The sequence below is a fragment of the Candoia aspera genome, chromosome 17, assembly GCF_035149785.1.
Source record: "Candoia aspera isolate rCanAsp1 chromosome 17, rCanAsp1.hap2, whole genome shotgun sequence".
NCBI classification, from domain to species: Eukaryota; Metazoa; Chordata; class Lepidosauria; order Squamata; family Boidae; genus Candoia; species Candoia aspera.
In genome coordinates, this window is record NC_086169.1 from 9,750,935 (window position 1) to 9,773,798 (window position 22,864).

The 22,864-nt window shown below is 48.9% G+C and overlaps 2 protein-coding genes across 3 annotated transcripts in view; both read left to right on the plus strand.

Annotated features, from left to right (window-relative positions):
* The first annotated feature begins 242 nt into the window (after nucleotides 1-242).
* LOC134506803 (solute carrier family 22 member 6-B-like) lies at nucleotides 243-13,184 on the plus strand. Its single transcript, XM_063317158.1, has 10 exons — nucleotides 243-653; nucleotides 3,850-3,953; nucleotides 5,254-5,408; nucleotides 6,536-6,704; nucleotides 7,478-7,601; nucleotides 7,857-7,969; nucleotides 8,217-8,431; nucleotides 9,365-9,473; nucleotides 10,250-10,453; nucleotides 13,043-13,184. Exons 1-10 carry the CDS (start codon nucleotides 243-245, stop codon nucleotides 13,182-13,184), a joined length of 1,746 nt encoding a protein of 581 aa, XP_063173228.1.
* A 6,737-nt stretch (nucleotides 13,185-19,921) lies between these two features.
* The window catches only part of ATG2A (autophagy related 2A), a 52,623-nt gene continuing 49,680 nt past the window's right edge, over nucleotides 19,922-22,864 (plus strand). For both annotated transcript variants that reach the window (XM_063317264.1, XM_063317265.1), the window contains exon 1: nucleotides 19,922-20,241. In XM_063317264.1, the coding sequence (XP_063173334.1) occupies nucleotides 20,071-20,241 (171 nt within the window). In that variant the 5' untranslated portion in view covers nucleotides 19,922-20,070. The remainder of the gene's footprint in view (nucleotides 20,242-22,864) is intronic.

Sequence of the window (22,864 nt, forward strand, 5' to 3'; positions counted from 1 at the left end):
TATTTATAAAAATAATAAAGGTGGGATATAAAATAAATAGAATAAATAAAATAAATAACACATAAACACACACACCCTGTTCATGGCTGCTTTCCCATCCGCTCCCCATGCCAGGGGGTGCCCGGTCAGCCGCAGCTTCCTGATGGTCATTCATTAATCCAAGATCCCTTCTCCATTTCCTCTCCTTGGTTATAAAAGGGGTACTTTCCTTGGGAGTAAAGGAAAAGAAAAGCTGGGCAGACATGGCTCCTGCGAAGGGTCAGCGCCGCCTGTCCCTGTGTCCAGGGCCTCCTGTGGCCACGATCCCTTTCGGGGACCTGCTGGAAGAGGTTGGTAGCATGGGCACCTTCCAGATTTTCTCAGTGTTATTCCTCTCGCTGCCCGTGCTGTTCCTCGCCAGCCACAACCTGGTGCAGAATTTCAGTGCGGCCTCTCCGGAGCACCGGTGCCGCTTGGCACACCCAGGAAACTTCTCCCAAAAAGAGTCTCTGGTGCCTCTCGGCCAGGACCTGAAGCCGGACAGCTGCCAACGCTTCGCCGGGTGGCTGGCACCTGACTCAAACGACACCTCGGGCAAGGGTGTGGAACTGGAGCCGTGCCTCAATGGCTGGCAGTATGACCACAGCACCTTCACCTCCACCATTGTGACTGAGGTATGTTCTGGGGTCACCTCTCTGTGACGTGCGCGTGCGTGCGCACACACACACACACACACACACACCCTGCTTGCCCCAATGGAGAAGTGTTGCGCTGGGTGAAAACCTTTTCAGAAAGTCCTAGTTATCCGATTCTCCCTCCAAAGGGCTAAGGGTGCATCAATGGTATTTCCACGCTCTTTTACATTATGCCCCTCATGGCCCTGCGAGGTAGTTTGGGAGAATGAAGCTGGCACAGAGGACCCACTGAGATTCAGGGGTGCCTGGGAGTTTGAATCTGGGTCCTGCTTTGTCCATCCTGGGCTTGGCATCACAGCAATGCTAGAAATCCTGGATCCCTTGAAAACAGGGCAGGGTTGAGACCATGAGGGCAGGTACAGGGGGGCAGAAAGCAGGGGGGGGGCACAGAGATATGGCAGAATAGTCCATCCCTGACCCTCAGCAGCTTTGGAAATAAGATGGGGGATCCATGGGGCACTCCCACAAGCTGGGGAGGGGGGAATTCTAATTTTCATGTATTGTTTTGAGATTTCTTCTCACAGCGGTTTATTATGGTTAGATTTTGGCTAGGTTTATATACAAAAATCATGGTAGCATCTAGTCAATCAGAGCTGAACCCACAAAGCTAAGCAAACAGGGTTAGTACCTGGAGGGGGGACCACTAAGAAACCCTGCCAGTGAAGTTGAAAGCTTCTGGAAGATAAAGGCAAATCCCTTCCATTTTGCTGCCAGTAAAACTACAGGAAGTCACCAGGAGTGGAACTCAGCTTGGGAGATTTATCTTTAGGTTCACACAACATGCTAGATTAGGCTAATCTAGGTCAGGTGGTTCATAATACTGAACTGTTGTGTGAAGCAGCTAACCCAGCATTTCTCAGCCTTGGCAACTTTAAGATGGGTAGACTTCGACTCCCAGTATGCTGGGAGTTGAAGTCCACCCATCTTAAAGTTGTCAAGGCTGAGAAACATTGGGCTAACCCCTTCTCTTATAGTTAATTGCCATTAGTTTGTTAACAGTTATTATGCATTCTTAACATGAAATGAGTAAGAATATCCCAAGATATTCTGCAAGAGAAATCGTAAAAGAGGAAAAAGTATAAGAACTTGCAAATCAGTGCTAAACAAATAAAAGTTTTCTGTGGTACACTAAAACTAGGCTACACATTCACCTCAATCAGTGACAGGATAACAAAAGTACAGATTGCAATTGATTGGTTAATCTTCCCACAGTGTCTTTTAGCTTTATGATTCTGTGCAGGGGTGTCCTCAGGGCATGGTCAAAAAAGTCAAGATGGCCACCCCAATGCTGCAATCAAAGCTCCACCCACTTAAAATGGGCAGGGCTTCAGTTCCACCATGGTGGCTGCCATGTTGCCTTTTTTAACCATACCCCAATGACACCCCTGGTTCTTTGTCTCAACATGTTATGTATATAGCTTAACTGAGGTATGCTAACCCAGGTTTAGCGTCCTGTGAGAATCCAGCCCTAATTCATTTCTGTTCCACTGAAGCCCTGTGTTTTCTTAATGAAGTTCAAGGGTTGTTCAAGGGGTTGTACTATATAATGTTAGTTACTAAATTCACCCACTTCTAAGGTGGGCCCTGTACTTTGAATCACAGTTTGAGCTAGATTTGTACAAGACATTTTTGACTGGACTGCTGCAACACACTCTACATGGGGCTGCCCTCAAAGACCCTCTGGAAGCTACAATTGCTCCAGAATGTGGCAGTGTTGGCAGTTATGGGTGCAGTTCGGTACACCCATGTAACACCAACACCTTGTGTATTGCTCTGGCTCCCTATCAGCTTCCGGATGCAGTTTGTCAGCCTTCCCATGAAACCAAAGCAGATGAGCTAATGCTACTTTATTATAAGGCTACGCTAACAGAATCTTGCAAGTCTGAAACTATAATCCTTCCGCTGTCTCCTTTGCAGCCCGAGAAGCTAGGGAGGGTCCCCTCTGAGCCTCTTTCTCCTCCCATTATGCAGCTGTGGGCTCAGTTCCCTCTTATCTGACCGTTCTCTTGGCTGCGTCTTTTGGCCCCGTCTCCCAAGATCTTTCCCACGTGCCATCACAGAGGGAGACACAAGAGTGCCAACCATCAGAGAAAGAAACGAGAAGGGATCTGAGGGAGAGTCTAGATGACCTCACCCACTTCAGGTTCTAGCTCCTCCAACTGCCTGCTTCAGTCCCACCCACTATGGGGCAAGATACCCCCTCCACACACACACACACCAGAACAAGCCTGTGGGATTGTGACTCCCAACAGAAGAACGGCTGTTTATCCCACCCAGCAGGGACGGACGTAAGGGGCTCTGGGACCCCAGGAGGTAGGGAGCTTATTCTCAACACCTGCCAGCCTTCCCAGGTAGACCAGGCAGGAGACACAACCAGGTGAGCTAATGCTACTTGAGTGTAAGGCCACATTGACAGAATCCTGCAAGTCTGAAAGTACAAATCTCCCGCCGTCTCCTTTATGGCCCGAGAAACCAGGGAGGGCCCCTTCTGAGCGTTTTTCTCCACCCATTATGCAGCTGCGGGCTAAGCTCCCTCTTATCTGACCGTTCCTTTGGCTGCGTCTCTTCACCCCGTCTCCCAAGGTTTTTCCCACATACATCACACAATTTGAGGTCCTGGTTATTGCTTATGAACCGGTTATTTGTGGGACTGCCTCTCTGTAAGGACATCTGCCTGTCCTACTTGTTGTAAGGGGGTAGGCATGCTTTGGGACGCCTCGTTGAAATGGTGCCACCTTTTTGGACCACGACAGCATGCCTTTTCAGTGGCGGTCACCTTGGAATGGTCCGCCTGATGTTTGGTCGCCCTGACCCTGCAGATGTTTAGGAAGGCCTTAGAAACACGGCTATTTCCCCCCACCTCCCCAAGTTTGGGGGCCCGGAGGAGGAAGGTCCGATCAAAAGAAGGTCTGAATGTGAGCCAGCTCACCTATCGTTGTTATTATTATTATGACTGACTGCTGTTTTTCTCTCAGTCGTTTCTTCACACTTCCCAGAGTCATGTTGTTTGAGGTGGGCGGCTGTATAATTTCTTTAAATAAATACCTGAATTTTCCCAAAGCCGATGTGGGTTAACAGCGGCCAAGTCGAGCCGGTTGCATGAATGTTGCCCCCGGCGTGTTCATTAAGCTGGCGGAGCGTGGTTGCAGCTCTTTCTTCTTCCTTGCCCTTGCAGTGGGACCTGGTCTGCAACCTGCAGCCCCTGAAGAGCCTGGCCCAATCCCTCTTCATGGCGGGGGTCTTGGTGGGGGCCTTCATCTTGGGAGATCTCTCAGACAGGTAAACAGCCTCATCTAAGTCATATTTCTGGGTCCGCAGCTGGAAAAATCTTCCTTTACTTGAACCTGCCAGTTGCCCTCAAGGCGGGACTGGGCAAGCCTACATTTTTTCCCCACCAGCTGACCTTCCATTTGAAGGAGAATTTGCTTTTATTTTAGATTTTTTTATCCTGCCTTAATTATTTTTATAAATAACTCAAGGCAGCAAATGTACCTAATACAGGTAGTCCTCGCTTAACGACCACAACTGGGACTGGAATTTTGGTGGCTGAGCAAAGTGGTCATTAAGCAAATCCAACTCGATTTTATGACCTTTTTTGCAGCTGTCGTTAAGCAAACCATGTGGTTGTTAAGCAAATCATGCAGTTCTCCACTGATTTTGCTTGTCGGAAGTTGGCTGGGAAGGTCGAAAATGGCGATCACGTGACCATGGGACGCTGCAACGGTTGTAAATGCAAACTGGTTGCCAAGTGCCCGAATCATGATCATGTGACCGCCGGGATGCTGCGGCAGTCCTAAGTGCGAGGACCAGACACAAGTTGGTTTTCCAGCACTGTCATAAGTCTGAATCATCACTAAACAAATGGTCATTAAGTAAGGACATTAACCTGTATTCCTTTCTCCTCCTATTTTCCCACAACAACAACCCTGTGAGGTGAGTTGGGCTGAGAGTCACACAGCTGGCTTTCATGCCTAAGGTGGAACTAGAACTCACAGCCTCCTGGTTTCTAGCCTGGCGCCTTAACCACTAGTGTTTCTCAACCTTGGCAGCTTTAAGATGGGTGGACTTCAACTCTGGCTGGGGAATTCTGGGGGTTGAAGTCCACCCATCTTAAAGGGGCCAAGGTTGAGAAACACTGCTCTGAAACAATTCAAAGCAATCAGTTTGCCAATCAACCCCTCTCCCTGACACGACATCAGTTTTTTGGCATATTCTTCCCTTTGGCACACCCAGGCTTCATCTCCTTATGGCAAGCCCTGTAGCACAGGGAATTCTGTGAGACAGAAATTCCACAAGGGGAAGAATGCAGCTTGCCCAATCTGGCTAGGAATACCGGTTGCAGAATTCTGCAAGACAGGAACGCTGGGGATAAAGAATGCGTTTCACATAATCTGGACATTGCAGTTCAGCCTGTCCAGAAGGGGCCAGTTTGGCTGAATAGAGGCAAGGGTGGGGTTGATTTTAAAGAGGTTTTTGACCCTCGCCCTTCCAATCACATGCAAGATTAATCTGGGGCCCCCGGAAACTGGGATCTATCAGACACATCCTAAGTCTGCTTGTAACCCTCTTGACCATACAGATTTGGACGCCGGCTGATCCTGATTTGGTCGTTGCTGATTGTGGCCGCCATGGGAACAGGAGCGGCCTTCTCAAATAGCTTTCTCGCCTATTGCATTTTCCGCTTCCTGAGTGGCATAGGGATCTCTGGATTCCTGCTGAATTACATTTGTCTAAGTAAGTGCTGCCTGGACAGAACAGAAAGCGGGGCATGCAGGAAGAGAGGGTGATGGTTGGATAAATCCGTGTTTCTCAAGCTCAGCAACTTTAAGCTGGGTGGACCTCAGCTCCCAGAATTCCCCAGCCAGCGTGGAATCCTGGGGGCTGAAGTCCACCCATCTTAAAGTGGCTAAGGTTGAGAAACACTGGGATAATGAGCTGTATGAACGTTAAATGTTCAGTGGGTTAAATTATAGGTTGGCAACTGGCATCCCTAAAGCCACCTTAGTCCTTGGCCCCGTTTCAAAAACTCCCTGCAAAAACTCCCTTCTCCAGCAGCTGGGAGGGAAAGGTGAGGAACAGAAACCAAAAAACCAGAAAAACAGCAAAGACAGAAAGTTAAGACTGCAGTTTTTACTTGGGATCCCAAAAGCTGTACAGTCGATACCCTTTGAATCAAGGCTGGAGTTTTGCATGCCAAACCACATTGGACCACTGGGCCTAAATTAGATTTGCAGTGAAGGGGCCAGTTCCTCCTCTTAGTACATGTTTCCCCAAATCATCTCCTCTCTCCCATCCTCATGACATCTCTCATCCACCGCTGGCTGCAGTGTGTCTGAGTTCGCACAATAGGCTTGATTAGACTCCCAGGCAATTAGTTTGTGGGCCAGCATGTTGTGGGAACCCACCCCTGGCCTTAGCCTGTGGGGTTGCCACTGCTGTACTCTTGTTTGCCGCGAACAGTTATTTTATTACTTAATTTAATTTAGGGACCGTTTGACTCCAAATGACTATGGGCAGCTCACAATAAAATACCGTGAAAACTAAGACTGACCAAAACAAGATGTGATTTGGGCATAATATATCACGAAACCAAAAATAACAGACCCAAGTGGCTTTTTATCCCACTACCTACTTTTTCCCAAGTTAGGGGGTGGTTTCTCAGGGTTGTACGATTACTACCGAACAGCCCCTGGAGGCTGGATTTGAACCTGGATTCCTGCAATGAGCAGGGGTTAGGCTGGTTGGCCTCGAGGGGACCATCCGACTCTGAACTGCATTTCAGAAAGCAGTAAGCCAGACATTGGTCTCCCTTGCTGGGGGCTGGAATTCAGCTTGCCTTCCTCTTCCTCTTCCTCTCCCAGGTCTGGAATGGGTGCCCACCAAATACCGGGCCGTGGTGGTGTCCATCCAGAGCTACTGCAGCACAGCTGGACAGGTGCTCCTGGGAGGCTTGGCATATGCCATCCGTGACTGGCGCTGGCTACAGCTGGCCATCTCAGCCCCATTCTTCGCTTTCTTCGCCTATTCATGGTGAGTCCCTGGTCCTGCCTTCAGGCCAGAACATTAGTTTAGCAGCAAGGAAAGCAGGCCCCCATGTCTTTCCAGATGTTCCTGGAGCATCAGGTCCAACCTCCCCAGGGCAGTAAGTGGGTTGCGGGTCCTGCCCTACGTCCCAGCCTGCTTGCTAGCTGAGTGGTGTCAGTGCTACAGGAGAGAAAGACTAGAGAGTCCTTAACTGTACAGGTACTCCTCAACTTACAACTGTTCATTTAACGACGGTCCAAAGTTATAAGAGCCTTGGAATGGGTGCTTTATGGCCTGTAAAGTACTTCCAAGTGTCACAAAACATCGCACCACCCCACTGCAGTCACATGATCACATTTTGGGCGCTTGGCAACTGGCTCGCATTTACAACCAGTTGCAGAGTCCCGCAGTCACGTGATCGCGTTTTGCGACATTTTTTGCCATTTTCTGGCAAAAAAACGCCCATTGGGGAAGCTGGATTGGCTTAATGACTGCAGTAATTCACTTAACGACCCGTAATTCATTTAATGACTGCCATAAAATGGTCATAAAATCGGGTCCGGTCACATGCTGTCTTGACTTGCGACTGCGACGACTTACAATGGAAATTCCAGTCCCAATCGTGGTCGTAAGTCGAGGACTACCTGTATATGCTTTTTAAAACAATGAAGCGGCTCAGCCTAGCCAACTAGGTTTCCCCGCAAGGAAAGCAGGATAGGACCAGGATCATACCATACCCCCATAAACAATTTCAAGCCCAGTCTGGACCTTCTGTTCAGGTGGCTTCCAGAATCGGCCCGGTGGCTCCTCATGAACAACGAGCGTGAAGCCGCCCTGCGCAACCTGAAACACGTGGCCAGGATCAACGGGAAAGCCGCTGCAGGGGAAGCGGTGGTGCTGGAGGTGAGGAGCAATGGGGTTTCCCCTGGCATTTGGGGCATGCCCCATGGCCTGCTCTCCATTCCCTTCCCAGTACGTCTCATGGATGGATTGCTCTGCACTGGCGTTTCTCAACCTTAGCAACTTGAAGATGGGTGGACTTCGAATTCTGGGAGTCGAAGTCCACCCATCTTCAGGTTGCTAAGGTTGAGAAACACCGCTCTACACGCAAAGGCTGCTGTGTCCATCCCTGCATAATCTCCTCCTCTCCCAATGCAGATGCTGGAGACGCAAACAGGCAGTAATTCTCCAGGACGGGGCAATCACTCGTGCCTGGACCTCTTCCGCACCCCCGGGCTGAGACGCATCAGCTGTTGTCTCATGCTCATCAGGTATGGTGAAGACGCCCTGGGGCAGAAAGCGGGGAGGAGGGTGGATGAAGTAAATCAGTCTTCTCCAAACAGGTGTCCTCTCAGATGGGGAGGATTGCAACTCCCATCGTTCCCAGACAATGAGGAGGCCCCCCTCCTGGCACCAGGGGGCAAAAAGGAGTGGTGGAGGTTCTGCTAAGCAGAGTTCTTGAGCTCGGCTATCGGACTCCAGGCGGCCATCTTTTAACCAGGTGTTCGTCCTTCTCAGCTTCTCCATAAACATGGCCTACTTTGGGCTCTCCATGGACCTCTCCATTTTCGGCCTGAACGTCTTCCTGGTGCAGCTGTTCTTCGGAGCGATAGACCTGGTGGCCAAGATGGCGTGCGCCTTGCTGCTCAGCTACGTCGGCCGGCGCATCATCCAGGCCATTTCCCTCATCCTTGCGGGAATGTTCCTGTTGTTCACTCTTCCTGTCCCTTCCGGTAAGAAGAAACAGGAAGGTGTGCCCATCTTCAGGGCTCTCCTAGCAGTTGTATTTTGCTCACCTTGAGCTACGTCTGCAGGAACGGGACCAAGGGGCTCCTGAGTGTTTGTAAGGGTAGGACCGACGGCCCTGAGTGCGCTGCAGCAAAAGCGCCTAGAAACCACCTCGGATGGTTCTGTATAGTTTGGCTGGGAGGAGATTCCCCAGCTCCCTGCCCAGGATGGCCCTGCATTTGCTTTGGAATTGCCAGTTCGTTCCAACTTTGGTTCATTCTGAAATGGAGGCCAAGAGGAACAAATGTCCGTGCGCCCCGTTTATTTCTTCTTCGTCATTTATTCATTATTATCCCGTGTATTATTTACCTGGGCCGCTGGGGAGTGAGGAAGTTGACCCAGTGAGACCGGGGTCCTCCCTGCTTCACATAAATACATAAAACCACCATTAAAATAGATCAAGAACAATTATGATTGGAGTAATTATGGCGATGGCCCAGAAGTCACTGTCCCGATGGAGCCATCACTTTACGCAAAGCCGGTAACCACGAGTCACCGACTTGGCTCACAGAGCATGCTTAAAACAGGACCAAACCAGTTGTCCATGGCCACTTTTCTTCAAGAAGGGGGAAATTATAAGAAAATTCACACCCCACAAACATAAAAACCAGGTGGAGCTTTGATCCCACTGTCATAACCCCCATCTTGGCTTTTTTTGACCAACCCTGCAGACCCCCTTGGTTCTGAATCAAATATTCTGCAATGGTAACTCATCTGGGCCCTGGACTTCAACTCTCAGAATTCCCCAACCAGGGGAATTCTGGGAGTTGAAGTCCACCCATCTTAAAGTTGACAAGGTTGAGAAACCCTGCCCTAAACGCTTAGGGACATGTTGGAAGAAAACTAACCAGCTCTCAACCCACCCCCATTTCTCACAGAGATGTTGATGGTACGTTTGGTCTTTGTGGTGCTGGGGAAAGGATGCTTAGCGGCGTCTTCCATGTGCCTCTACCTCTATGGAGGGGAGCTCTTCCCAACGGTCATCAGGTAAGCAAATGGGTGGAATATTTGGGGGGGGGTCACCCTTGGAAGCCAGGCCAGCTTCCCCTTTCAGAGCCCGCCTCTCTCCCTTTCAAGATCAACCAGCTCACAATTCTCTCATCACGGTCATGATCAAGCTGGCAGGGGAGGATAGGAGTTGTAGTTCAACCCCCTGGAGGGCATCTGCTTGGCATGTCCAAAAGAATCGGTTTAGAATTGGGGGGAGACCTAAGCTTGAGGCACGCAGGGGCTGCATTCATACAACACACTAGACCAGTGTTTCTCAACCTGAACAACTTTAAGAGGTGTGGATTTATATTCCCAGAATTCCCCAGCCAGCATGGCTGGCTGGGGAATTCTGGGAGTTGAAGTCCACACCTCTTAAAGCTGTTGAGGTTGAGAAACACTGCACTAGACACATGGGATGGGCTTTTTCTGTAGTTCTGTGTGTGGAGGAAACCCAGCCCTTGCCTGGGTACGTGTGATCTGCAGCTTGTGTGAAGCTAGACTGAGGATTTTATTGTTCTGCAGACCCATCCGGTTGATAACTGTGGGCTGGGTCACTCAGCCTAGCCTACCCCACAGGGTTGCTGTGCAGATGAAGTAGGTGGAGGTGGGGAAGAAAACTCCTGGTGCCATCTGGAGCTTTTTACCGGAAAGAGAAGGTACAGCAGTAATAAATGGGTAGGCAAGCAAAGGAGTCAGCCAAGCTAGCTCAGGGCAAGAGAACATGGCGGGAGCAATAGGGGGGGTTAAAGATCTCTGTGTTTTTTCCTTCACAGGCAAACGGGCACCAGCTTCACCACAATGATGGCCCGCCTGGGTGGCATAGTAGCCCCGGTAGTGTTGATGGCTGGTGACTACCAGCCTTTCCTGCCCCTGGTGTTGTTTGGGGTCACGCCCATCATTTCAGGCATTTCTGCCATCTTCCTCCCTGAAATGTTTAACGTCCCTCTGCTGGACACGGTGGAAGAGGTTGAAGAAAGGTGGGTCTCCTTCCCCCTCCCCATCTGCATCTCATCCCCTTTCTCCCTCATTCTCGTTCTCATTCTCCATCATCTCCTCCATCATTTCCTCCTTCATCTCCATCTCCTCCTTCATCTCCTTCCTCCGTCATCTTCATCTCCACCTCCTCCCAACCTCTTCAAAACAGCAGGCAACAATTATACCTAACCAGAATTATTTTATGAGCACTGTTTCAAAAACGACTGGGACAGTAGCAGATACCTATTTTCAATCCTTCCTACTGCTCAATAGCCCTACACTGTTTTTATTATTTCCCTACTTTTTAAAAATAGTTTTTGTACTGGTGAATTGGCTGATCCCAAAAAAGGTACACCAGACCTAATTAGTCTTGGGATGGGAGACCACTAGAAAATCCCAGGGCTGGAGGCTGGACCGTGAAGTTAAGAAAACATCCCGTAAGGAGGCCGTGGTGACCACTTCCATTCTGCTGCCATGGAAACAACAGGGACGGGCCCATGAAATCTCCAGGAGCCAAGCTCAAGTTGCAGATTGGCTCATCTTTTTAATCTGTGCAAAGAACTTTGGCTGTTGGGCAGACTGGAAACAGCACTATTAATATGCCTAGTAAATACCCATCTAGCTTGGTTTAGGCAACCCACATCTTCCTCAGCCTGGCCTCTCCAGGCATGTTGGGACAGCTGCTCCTTTCACCATGCTGGCTGGGGATGATGGGAGATGCAGTCTCCACGTCAGCAGGGCACATCAGCCTGTGGAAGGCCGATATCAAACACGGCCCCTTGTCTGTGGCTTTTTCGGCTGAGCCAGAGCAACAGCTGCGATGCCTTTTGTCTTTTTGCAATTTCCTGTTGCCCGTTGGTTCCTTTCTCAGCAGAAATCGATTTGCTGTCACCTTTCTTTTTGCAAAGGAGCCTCCACCCTGCTCGGGTGGGGTTTCCTTTCCCAGCTACGCTTCTCGCCTCCCCTTCATTCCTCTCGCTAACTAAATCTGTGGCTTTTAATGGCCTTTTAACATCTGTCTCCCCAGAGCAAGATGGAAGTCTAAGGCCATCCTCGCAGAGATGCCGGAGAAGAGCCCAGCTTGCGTCATTCAGTCAACCCGCCTTTGAGTGACAACGAATCAGGATCTGGGATCTGTCTCAAGGTGGACTTTGCAGGACCCTGAACATAAGTCCAGTCCTGCTCCATGGGCAACCATCTGCAATTGGGCCCTTCCAGTGGGTTAGCAGGTGGCCAAGATTGCTAAGCACCCATATCCTTCGAATGAAAAGAAACAGAAATAACGGTGGCATTTGCAATGGAGAAGGACATTTGAGGCCCAAGATGTTCTTCTGGCATCTTGAAGCAACCGGACTCTCCTGGTGGTGGTTCTCTCTCCTCCAGGAAGCCAACTTGGCTTCCATTTCAGTGCCAGGCAATCATGGCCTCTGAATTCTTAAAACGATGATTTTAATGCTGCCAGATGCGTTCTAGCGCAGAGATCGGTGTGTGTGACTAGTTGTGGGTCCCTAAGGCGGTGCCCGCACACCACCCTCCTCACCCCTACCTTTGTCCTGGCTAGTTCTCCATCTCGGTTGCTCCGACATGCTTTCAGCGCCGGTCATCTTGAGCACCAGGGGGATGCTCCGAGCCCTGGGGAGAGGCAATACTGGGCGATCTGGTCTTCAACGAACAGCAGAGGTGCTGGAAGCATTCTAGGGAAAATCTGGGATTCTGCAAACGCCGAAATGTGGGGCGACTGCTGGAAGATTCCCTGCAGGCTGTGAGCCAGTGTCGGTGAAGACACAAACGTCTCTTCCCGTCTTGCAGGGCAGAGGCCCCAGACTGCCTGGGGGCCCGCCTGCCCAGCTAGTTTTGAATGCTATTTATTTGGTGTCTTTTCTAGTGGAATGTCAATCAATAAACAGTGGCGTATGTTTTTTCTACTAAAGGGGTATCTGGAATTTTTGGGAATGTTGTGCCGAAGTGAGTTTGACCCTGACTGAATCAAAAGGAGATTCAACCTGGCCAGCCTTACCCAAAACTCTCCTATTTCTTCCTGTACCTGGTACCTATATCTGTCACTGTATTTTGTAACTTCATACAGGTGGTCCTCACTTAACAACCTTTTGTTTAGCGACGGTTTAGACTTACAACGGTGCTGAAAAAACCAACGTACGACTGGTCCTCACACTTATGACTGTTGCAGTGTCCACGGGGTCACGTGATCATAGTTTGGGGGCTTGGCAACCAGTTCGCATTTACGACTGTCACAGCATCATGTGGTCATGTGATCACCATTTTTGACCTTCCTGGCTGGTCAAAATCAGTGGAGAACTGTGTGGTTCGCTTAACAGCCATGGCGATTCACTTAATGACTGCCGCAAAAAAGGCCGTAAAATCAGGTCAAATTTGCTTAATGACCGCTTCGCTTAGCAACTGAAATTCCGGTCCCGATTGTGGTCGTTAAGCGAGGACTACCTGTAATGGTAGAGGATCACCTCCTTTTCTTTCATGTAATCCCCCACCTGAACAGGGAAGCCTTTAAAGGCTTCCGGACCAACATGGGGCTAATCTAGCCACCCAATCTTCCCTTGGCCATTTGCCAACAGTGGAAACTTGGTGGGAAACTTGGCGGAAAATGCCTCCATGTCCTCGTCCTTGCTTAATGCACGGGCAGAGAACTTCTGTGGGAGGCTCGATTCGCCTGGGAAGGACGAATTCTTCAACTGTTTCTCCAGAGCGGGTGGCTGACCCCGAGGACTGCAAAGCGCTTCCAGTGCAAATCGCTCCCTTCTGTCCTGGCTTGTAAAAACAAATTCCACTTTCCAACCTTCCTTGGCCGTTTTAAATGTCCTGGACATCAAGTTCCGTTTGGTCTTGTCTTTGCCATCTCGCCCATGTCTTCCAAACTCAAACGCAAGCTTGCGAGGCTAGGTTTCGGTTCCAGAACAACAGAGGTGGGATGCCCATCACGCACAAGACGCCAATGGGGTGGTTTCAAAGGACTGCAGTTCCCATCTATGTTTATTCCTTCCAACGAGGCTTGACTAAACCAGTTAGCCTTGGTGGTTTTCTCACACCTCCTGGTGCATCCCCATCAGAGTGCCTTTGCCTCATCCAGGTCACATGGAAACAATCTGGTTTTTTGGGGGATGGGGGAATAATACTTGGTGGACTTTCCTTTGAACTCATCACTCTGAACCTTTTCTTTCTTTTCACCTTCATGGCCAACTCTGAGTGGGTCTCCCACACACCATTGTTCATGCAAGTCCAGTTCAACCCAACGCCTGCCATGAAGTACCCATTACCACGCTGCACTGATGGGCATTCGTACACTGGTGCGCCAGTCATGGATAAATGTGGCTCATTCGTGGTCAGTCATGAATGAGGGTGGTTATGGCTGAAAAATATCCTGCCAAAGTGAAACGAACAGGAAATATCCATTCCCCCATTGTTCTCATAAGCTATTCCAAATTCAGATGAAAATTATGTGGATGTTAAAAACTCCATTTCCCCCCCCAAACCGAGTATTAGATAAAAGCACTATTTTCTGATTTTTTTAAAAAAACGAATGAGGGTGATTAACATATCCTAAAAGTCTCTGCTTGTTGCATTATTCTCAGCAGGGGCCACAAGAGGAATTAAATTGTAGGAAGTCCAGGGAGGCTGGAAAAGAAGACATCCAATCACTCAGTCACCCTGCCAGTTTTTAGGAAAACCGGTGAAATGCGGCTTTTCCAGACAGCCTCAGGGTTAGAACGGCCCCTTCTGATGGATTATTTCCCCTGCTTGTAAAGCTGAGTTGCTGGAATGCTCGGATTCTGGTCTTTGAGATTTAATCTAATCCAACCCACCCCGTTTTTACAGTCATTGACCAGCATCAAACAATATAAAATGGTAAGTTAAGCACCATGAACATTTACATAGACACTACATGAGAAAAATATACATTATAAGTCTTTAACCTTGCATAATGTTACTTAATATATAAAATGCCTACATGATGGATTAAGAGAAATAAAATACATTTTTTCCTAGACTAAGGGTTGGTGATAAAATATAAGAATAAACCCTAAAAGGCTAGACAAGGGGAGATAATCAAGAACGATACCAAGGCATGGCTATGACCTTTATCAGATCTCATTAATAATTCAAATCAAATATTATACACAATCATAGACCAAAGCAAGAAATAAAAGGGAAATGAATTTTATCTACCCCCTCATTGGTCTGTAGCTTCATTTGCTGCCCACAAATTTTACATGCCAATAATGAAAACTTAGCTATAGGGGGAGTTAGCTGTATTTTATTTTAAGGTCTTTGTCTAATGAAAGGGACTGAACATAAAATTCACCAGGATACCCAGGGGATATCTACTAGAAAGTTTCTAAGACAGCGTTTCTCAACCTTGGCAACTTTAAGATATGTGGATTGGTTGCAAAGTGACTTTTTATCACCGTCATAACTGCTAACGGTCACAAAATGAGGCAGCCACTAAAGGAGGACCACCTGTATAGCCATTGTTCCTCGAAATTAGCGATGGCGCTCGGTCAGATGATTACCTGAGCCTGTGCAGTCCAATCCTATATATGTTTAATCATAAGGATGCTCAGGGGCAGAGTTGAAGAGATGCTGTTCGCACTGCCAGCTAGTGAATGGAAGGTGGTACCCCAGGAAGAGCATCACAGCCAAGCAGATACACCTGGGATTGTCCATCAGCTAGCAGAGCACTGGTGCCGCAGTCTCCCTGCAGACACAGCACAGAAAAAGACAGGTGGAGCTTTCAGTGCACATGGTGGCTGGCATCTTGACTTTTTTGACCATACTTAGCAGACTCCCCTGCCAACCATAAATAGAATAAATGAAATCAAAGACTTTGAGCTGATATGGATGGCCAGGTGGGCGGGTGGGCGCATGGATATGTTCTTCCATTTGAGATTGATTCCTAGTGACATTGATGGATACGTCTGTGAAATTTTATGGCAGCAATAGAGAAGTGGGTCACCACGGCATTCTTCCAAGATTTTTGTTGCTGTTGTTGTTGTTGTTGCTTTCCAATCTAGCCTGAAATCCTTGATTTTCTGAACATCTGAATAGTGAACAGGGCCAGCTGTGCAAAAGCTGAACCTCAAAAAACCAAGATTATGGCAACCAGCTTGATTGATAACTGGCAAATAGAGGGAGAAATGTAGAAGCAGTGAAAGACTTTGTATTCCTAGGTGCAAAGATTACTGCAGATGCTGACTGCAGTCAGGAAATCAGAAGACGCTTAATCCTTGGGAGAAGAGCAATGACAAATCTCGATAAAATAGTCAAGAGCAGAGACATCACACTGACAACAAAGGCCCGCATAGTTAAAGCAATGGTGTTCCCTGTAGTAACATATGGCTGCGAGAGCTGGACCATAAGGAAGGCTGAGAGAAGAAAGATCGATGCTTTGGAACTGTGGTGTTGGAGGAAAATTCTGAGGGTGCCTTGGACTGCAAGAAGATCAAACCAGTCCATCCTCCAGGAAATAAAGCCAGACTGCTCGCTTGAGGGAATGGTATTAAAGGCAAAACTGAAATATTTTGGCCACAGAATGAGAAGACAGGACACCCTGGAGAAGATGCTGATGCTGAGGAGAGTGGAGGGCAAAAGGAAGAGGGGCTGACCAAGGGCAAGGTGGATGGATGGTATTCTAGAGGTGACGGACCCGTCCATGGGGGAGCTGGGGGTGTTGACGACCGGCAGGACGCTCTGGCGTGGGCTGGTCCATGAAGTCACAAAGAGTCGGAAGCAACTAAACGAATAAACAACAAAAATCAGCAGAATAATATTGAGGTGTTTTTGGGTCCTTGAATGAATTTGTTGGGCTCTTGTTTTGATTTCAGAATCATTAGCTCTCCCAAGGCCCTCTGTGAACCCTGCTCTTGTGACCGCCTCAGATCACCCCAGGAAAATTTCTTGGTGAAAGCGGATGAGTGCTTAGGACCAAATGCTTCTAGAATTCAGAAACAGCCAAAAATTAACAAGATTCACAAACAGACATAACTTGGTGATTGAATAAACCCATTTTCTATATTTCGACCGAACACTGAACCTCAAACTAAGCAGATAGGCTGGGTTCCTGCAACCCACTAAACCACAAAATAAATAAATATAAAAATAACCCATTTTAATCCTAAACTAAAACTGAGGTGTTCAATTGACCTGACTACATGCTGTGTGAATGCAGCCTCTATCTAGCAGAGATCCAAAAATGTGGCTTTCCAGAGCCCTTCTGCTTAATTTTCACCGGGCCACCAAATTCTTCACCTTTCCCTTTGCCAAGATGGACCTGCCCTGATTTGCCCTATGGTACAGCAGGGGTAAATAATCAGACGCCCTCTAGATGCTTTGGACTCTGGCTCCCATCGGCCCCAGCCTGTATGTCTGACAGCAAGAGATGATGGGCACTGTAGTGCACCTGTATGTCTGACAGCAAGAGATGATGGGCACTGCAGTGCACCTGTATGTCTGACAGCAAGAGATGATGGGCACTGTAGTACAACTGTGGTCAGGAGCAATTGCATGGGTGCTAATTGAGTAATCTGGAATAGGCTACAACTAGGAAGGCTGGTGTCCTGCAGATGCTTTAGACTACAATTCCCATCCATCTGAGCACAGGAAGGCTGGAAGAAGAATGAAGAATCTACAGCAGTGTTTCTCAACCTCAGCAGCTTTAAGATGGGTGGACTTCAACCCCCATGCTGGCTGGGGAATTCTGGGAGTTGAAGTCCACCCTTCTTAAAGCAGCTGAGATTGAGAAACACTGATCTACAGTAGGGGATGAAGTCAGCAGCTGCTGAGCTGTGTTGTGCTGCCCCCTGTGGCTGATCTCTGCATTGCAGGGGCAGATTCCCACGGTGTCTTTCCAGGCTTCACCAGATTGTCTTGGGCAGTGGTTCCCATCATCCCTGGCCACTGGAGAGGCTGGCGGGGTGGTGGGGGTGATGGGAACTGTAATCACAATGCTCTGGAGAGTTCTGGATTGGAGAAGATTGCTCTAAACTGCCTTAGTGCCTATTTTCCAAACCGCAAAAAGTAGCTAATTATGCAAAGGCTATATTATAATAATTATAATATTATATTAAAATATTATATTCTATTTAAATGTTATATATAATAACGATGCAAAGCTTTGGGAGTTGAAGACCAGAATTTTTTTTCCAAAGCAACTTCCAATGGACAGGAATGGTGAACTTTCTTCTTTGATGTAAATGGCAGGCAATCATTATCATCTCTAATTATTGTTATTTTTGTAAATATTTCTTGCCTTATCAAGAGGCGGTGTTTCACTTGAATATGGCATTCCTCTATTGCAAGCTTCCCCAACAGAGTGCCCTCCAGAAGTTGGATCACAACCCCCCTCATCCCAGATCTACTGAGTGGCTGTTTCATTGATTTTCCAGTCATGGTGGGTCACGCTGGATTTTAACATCACATTCAGGGCTTGAATGAGAAACTGATATACAGGTCAGGAAGCCACAGCATGGACAGAACATGGCAAAACAGACTGGCTCCAGATTGGCAAAGGAGTGCAACAAGGCTGTATACTCTCCCCTTATTTATTCAACCTATGAGCTGAATATATATTAAGGGAAGCTGGCTTGGAAGAAGATGAATGTGGTTTTAAAATTGGAGGAAGAAACATCAATAACCTGTGCTGTCTGATGACACTCTAGAACTAAAGGCAAAGAGCATGGTGAAAAATGGAACTAAAATTATTATTATTTTTTAATCCATTCAGTTGTGTCCGATTCTCGGAGACTGCCTGAATTAGCCCCTGCAGTTTTCTTGACAAGGTTTTTTGGAAGTGATTTGCCATTGCCTCCTTCTTAGGGCTGAGAGGGAGTGACTGGCCCAAGGTCACCCAGCTGGCTTTGTTCCTAAGGTGGGACTAGAAATCAGGGTCTCCCGGTTTCCAGACCGATGCCTTAATCACGACACCAAATTGGCTCTCCAAAATTAAATATGAAGAAGACCAAATTAATGACAGCAAGTGGGACAACCAGCCTTAGAACTGACACTGAAGATACCAAAGTGGTGGAGAGCGTCTGCCTTTTAGGATCAACCATCAACGGTCAAGGAACAAACAGCCAAGAAATATGCCACAGGCTGGCACTTGGCAGAGCAGCCATGAAAGCCTCGGAAGAGATATTTACAGGCCAGGATGTGTCCATACCTACAAAAATCAGAATTGTGCAAGCCCTGGTATTTCCTGTGGCACTCTCTGGAAGCGAAAGTTGGACTCTGAAGAAGCAGGAGCGGAAGAACATTGATGCTTTCGAACTTGGGTGTTGGAGAAGACTCCTGAGAATACTGTGGACAGCCAAGACAAAAAACCAATGGGTCATCGAGCAAAGCAAGCCATTCGCGGCACTAATGGCCAGGCTCATGCGATCCTTCTTCGGACACATTATGCGAAGACCCAGCTCTCTGGTGAAGGCTCTGATGCTGGGGAGGATGGAAGGAAAGAGGAGGACGACCGGCAGCAAGGTAGAGGGACTCAGTTATGGTGGCGATGGGAGCACCGTTGGGAGACCTGAAGGACCAGGTTAGGGACAGGTCATCACGGAGAAAATCTGTTTATGTGGTTGCTAGGAGTCGAAAATGACTTGATGGCACTCCATCCATCCATCAAAAAATCAGGGCTTGTGGGAGGCAGAGGTGCAGAATGGTCACCCGAGGGCTGGCTTTGCATAACATGTCAGCTTTTCTTGCCGATTTACACTCACAGGTACACACTCTGGCTGGATTCTGACAATACATTAGTCAAGGCTACAGTGGTGCTGGGCTGTTTGTGGGAATCAGCACACTGTGTACATCTGTGAATCCGGAATCTGGTTTATTCCTTTGGGGACTGGATGTTCTGCAATGACAGCACCGCAATCTGGGTTTAACATTTTGTGTGAACTCAGCCACTGAGCAGCTGATGATCCCAGCAGCTGAAATGAGAACTGTACTACGATGGATGTGCCGGGCTGGTCTCTGCTCTCCCTAACGACATTTCCCTTTTTCCCTCGTTTTTCAAAGAAAGACGGGGATGGCCATTTGGATAAATAATTGCAATTTTTTTTCTATTCAGAATTGATCACATTCATCCTGCCTTTTTTGCAGCCCAGGTCTGGAAGCCTTTATGTTTCAAGTTCGGAGTGATTACCGTGTTTGAGCAAGTATTAAGGCCAAAGGCCAAAAGCCAAACTTTCCAAATTACACCACCGGTTCTCCGAACACCCCTCTTCAAGGAACAGCACAACCCAGGCTGCATGAGTGAGCCCGGAAGTACCTTCTCCTACAGGAGGTGGGTTACTCTTCTACATTTTGTTTCTAGAGAACTTGTTTCACGCCCCGCCCCCCGGTGGTGTGTTTTCATCCCCTGCCTTCAGGTCTCCTCCTCCTCCGCAACGTCACGCGCGGGTTCCGCCGGGCGACCAATCAAGCAAGAGCAAAGGGGTGGCGCGGCCAATGAGCGAGCCCGTCTGCCAGCAGGTCGGGCCTAGAGGGCAAGAGAAGCCGGGCGCGGAGCCGGGGAGTCGCGTGATTGGGCCGGCCGGGCGAGGTGCCGCGGGCGGCGGCGGCCACCTCCCCCTCCGACCCCCCCGCCACTGTCAACATGTCCCGGTGGTTCTTCCCGTGGTCGAGCTCGATCAAGAAGCGGGCCTGCCGCTACCTGCTGCAGCACTACCTGGGCCACTTCCTGGAGGAGCGGCTCTGCCTCGAGCAGCTCAGCCTCGACCTCTACGCGGGCGCCGGCCGCCTCACCCGCCTCCATCTCGACGTCTGGGTGAGCCTCTCCCCGGCGGTGGAAGAAGGGAAGGAAAGGGAGCGGGCGCCTCGGCGGGCTTGGCTCTCGCTGGTTTCCCGGGCAGGCAGAAAGCCCACCGGTGGAGCTTCCTCCTCCTCTTCCTCTCTGCTCGCGGCCTACCGGGCCCTCCCTCCCCGCGGGGGGGGGGGGGTCCCTGGGATTACAAAACCCATAATCCCCGCCTTCCGGGCGAGGCAGCTGCCTAGGAGGTGGGGGTGATGGGGGGTGTAGTCCCGACTCATTCCCAGAGGCGGCTGTGTTGGGGGTACGCAGGAAGAGGTGCACGAATCCATGGCGTGTAGGCTGCCTCGATCATATTTGTTTTATTTATTATATTTATATAGCCGCCCATCTCACACGAAGTGACTATCATTTGCCTGTAAATACAGAGATCTATTGGGATGAACGGGTGTGTAGAAATCTGGGTGTGCGTGTTTTGTACATGTGCATATGTCAGAGAGATACATGCATACAGCATAACGTGTGCGTATTGATAGATTTGTTGGGTGTATATGTGTGTGTGTGTGTGTGTGTGGAAAGCTATTGAATGCTTATAAACATGTGTGTTTGTGTGTACAGATGTGTATACTTTTCTTTAGAGAGAGAGAACAGCTCTGTAAATATCTGCATCTCGCTCTGTGGGTGTATTCTCACAACAGCCCTGTGAGGGAGGCCAAGAACTCCCCCCACCCCGCTGCTGTTCACGGCAGTCCTGCATTGTTTCAATAACAGCTTTTTCCAAAAGGTGGAGATGAGTTGGCTCTTGAGCCTGCCTAACACCTCTTCCCAACAGCCCTGTGAGGTGGGCGAGGCCGATGGTCCCCCTTCCGCCTGACGGCCCAGGAGAGAGGCTGGTTGGGCTGAGAAAGGGTGGTCATTCTCACCACGGCCCTGTGAGGCAGGGGGTCCGGCAGAGCTGGACCTGCTGCCGTCTTTGCAACATGATGCGCCCTGCTAGGAATGTGCTCTGAGCCTCACTGTGCAGTTTCTCATGGAGTTTTTTCAAAGGATGAGGTATTTCCTGTTTATGGCAGCTGTGAGAGGAGAGGACAGCCGGGCTGGGTTTAGGTGACGGTAGTGGTGCAATCCGGGCTGTGTTCGCTGCAGGGCTAGGAAAAACACACACACACACCACACCACCCCTGGTCTGTGCAAGAATCAGCAAAGGGAGTCCCTTGCCTCTTACTGAGGATGTGTTTCCTAAAGCTCAATCAGAATTCAGTGTGAAATTAAAGGAGAGAAGAGACATGTCCAGTGAAAAGCAGCCTTTGGCTTCAGCTTTGGCCAAACCTTTGACCAACTTCCCCACCCCAGTGTCCTCCAAATAGTTGGACTTCACCTCCCAGAATCCTTACCCTCTGCTACTGCTTCCTAGTGGGCTGCCTGTTAGGGATTCTGGGAGTTGAAGTCCAATATAACAGGAGGTCATCCGGTCCACAGTCAGTCAATGTCAGTGTTTCTCAATCTCAGCAATTTCAAGACTCAGAATTCCCCAGCCAGCCATGGGGAATTCCCCAGCCAGCCATGGGGAACCCATGCTGGCTGAGGAATTCTGGGAGTTGAAGTCCACACGTCTTAAAGTTGCTGAGATTGAGAAACCCTGATCTATGTTCACCCAGTAAGCTTAAATTGGGGACAAAATGAACCTATTTTCTGAGTCTGGTCCATACACTAAATCCTAAACTACCACAATAGTTTGACTTTACCCAAAAAAACCCCAACTGAGGTTGACCTCAACCAGCCCGAAGGAGAGGTTTCTGGGTCTGTTGGAGAGATGGGAACTTAGTCTGACTTCTCCAAGTAGTTACAAGCTGATCTAGCAAATGCTGAGCTAATTAGATGCTTGTTTGGCCCTTTACACTCTTTCTGGACAGTGAGTTTATTCATTGGTTAGATCTGTTCATCTCTGGGTAGATTTCTGCCCTCCCTTTTGTACAGGAGTTCAGGGCAGTGTACATGCCACCCTTGGCACTATTTTTCTCCTCCACAACAGCCCCCTGGGGTAGGTTGGGCTGATTGGCTTAAAGTTCCCCAGTGAACTTCTGTGGCTGAAGATGGAGTAGAACCTGGGTCTCCCTGGTGCTTGCCCAGGCCCTATAACCTTACCCCTCACTGGCTGTTGGGTTGGACTAAGTGATTTCTAAAATACCTTCCGAGCATCTGGGACAACATGCTGAGAACATGTTGGGAAGCTGTTGTAGAGAACAACTCTGGTAGAACTTTAGACTGGTAGAACGAGCTTCTGGTCAAGAGGGAGCAGAGAATTGACTTGAAGTCCATTGACCTGGAGATGTCCACCTGGAGACAGCACGCATCTTGGGACCTGGTTCACACAGAGCCCTAAGCCCTAATCTGGGTTTGCATGAGTTGGTTAATGCAGTGTTTCTCAACCTTGGCAACTTTAAGATGGGTGGACTTCAACTCCCAGAATTCCCCAGCCAGCTGGCTGGGGAATTCTGGGAGTTGAAGTCCACCCATCTTAAAGTTGCCAAGGTTGAGAAACACTGGGATAATGAGCTGTATGAACCCAATGGGTATTGTTTTGCTTGGGAAACTATGGGTCCACCAATTGTGGCATATGGTAATGTGTGGACCTGGTCTG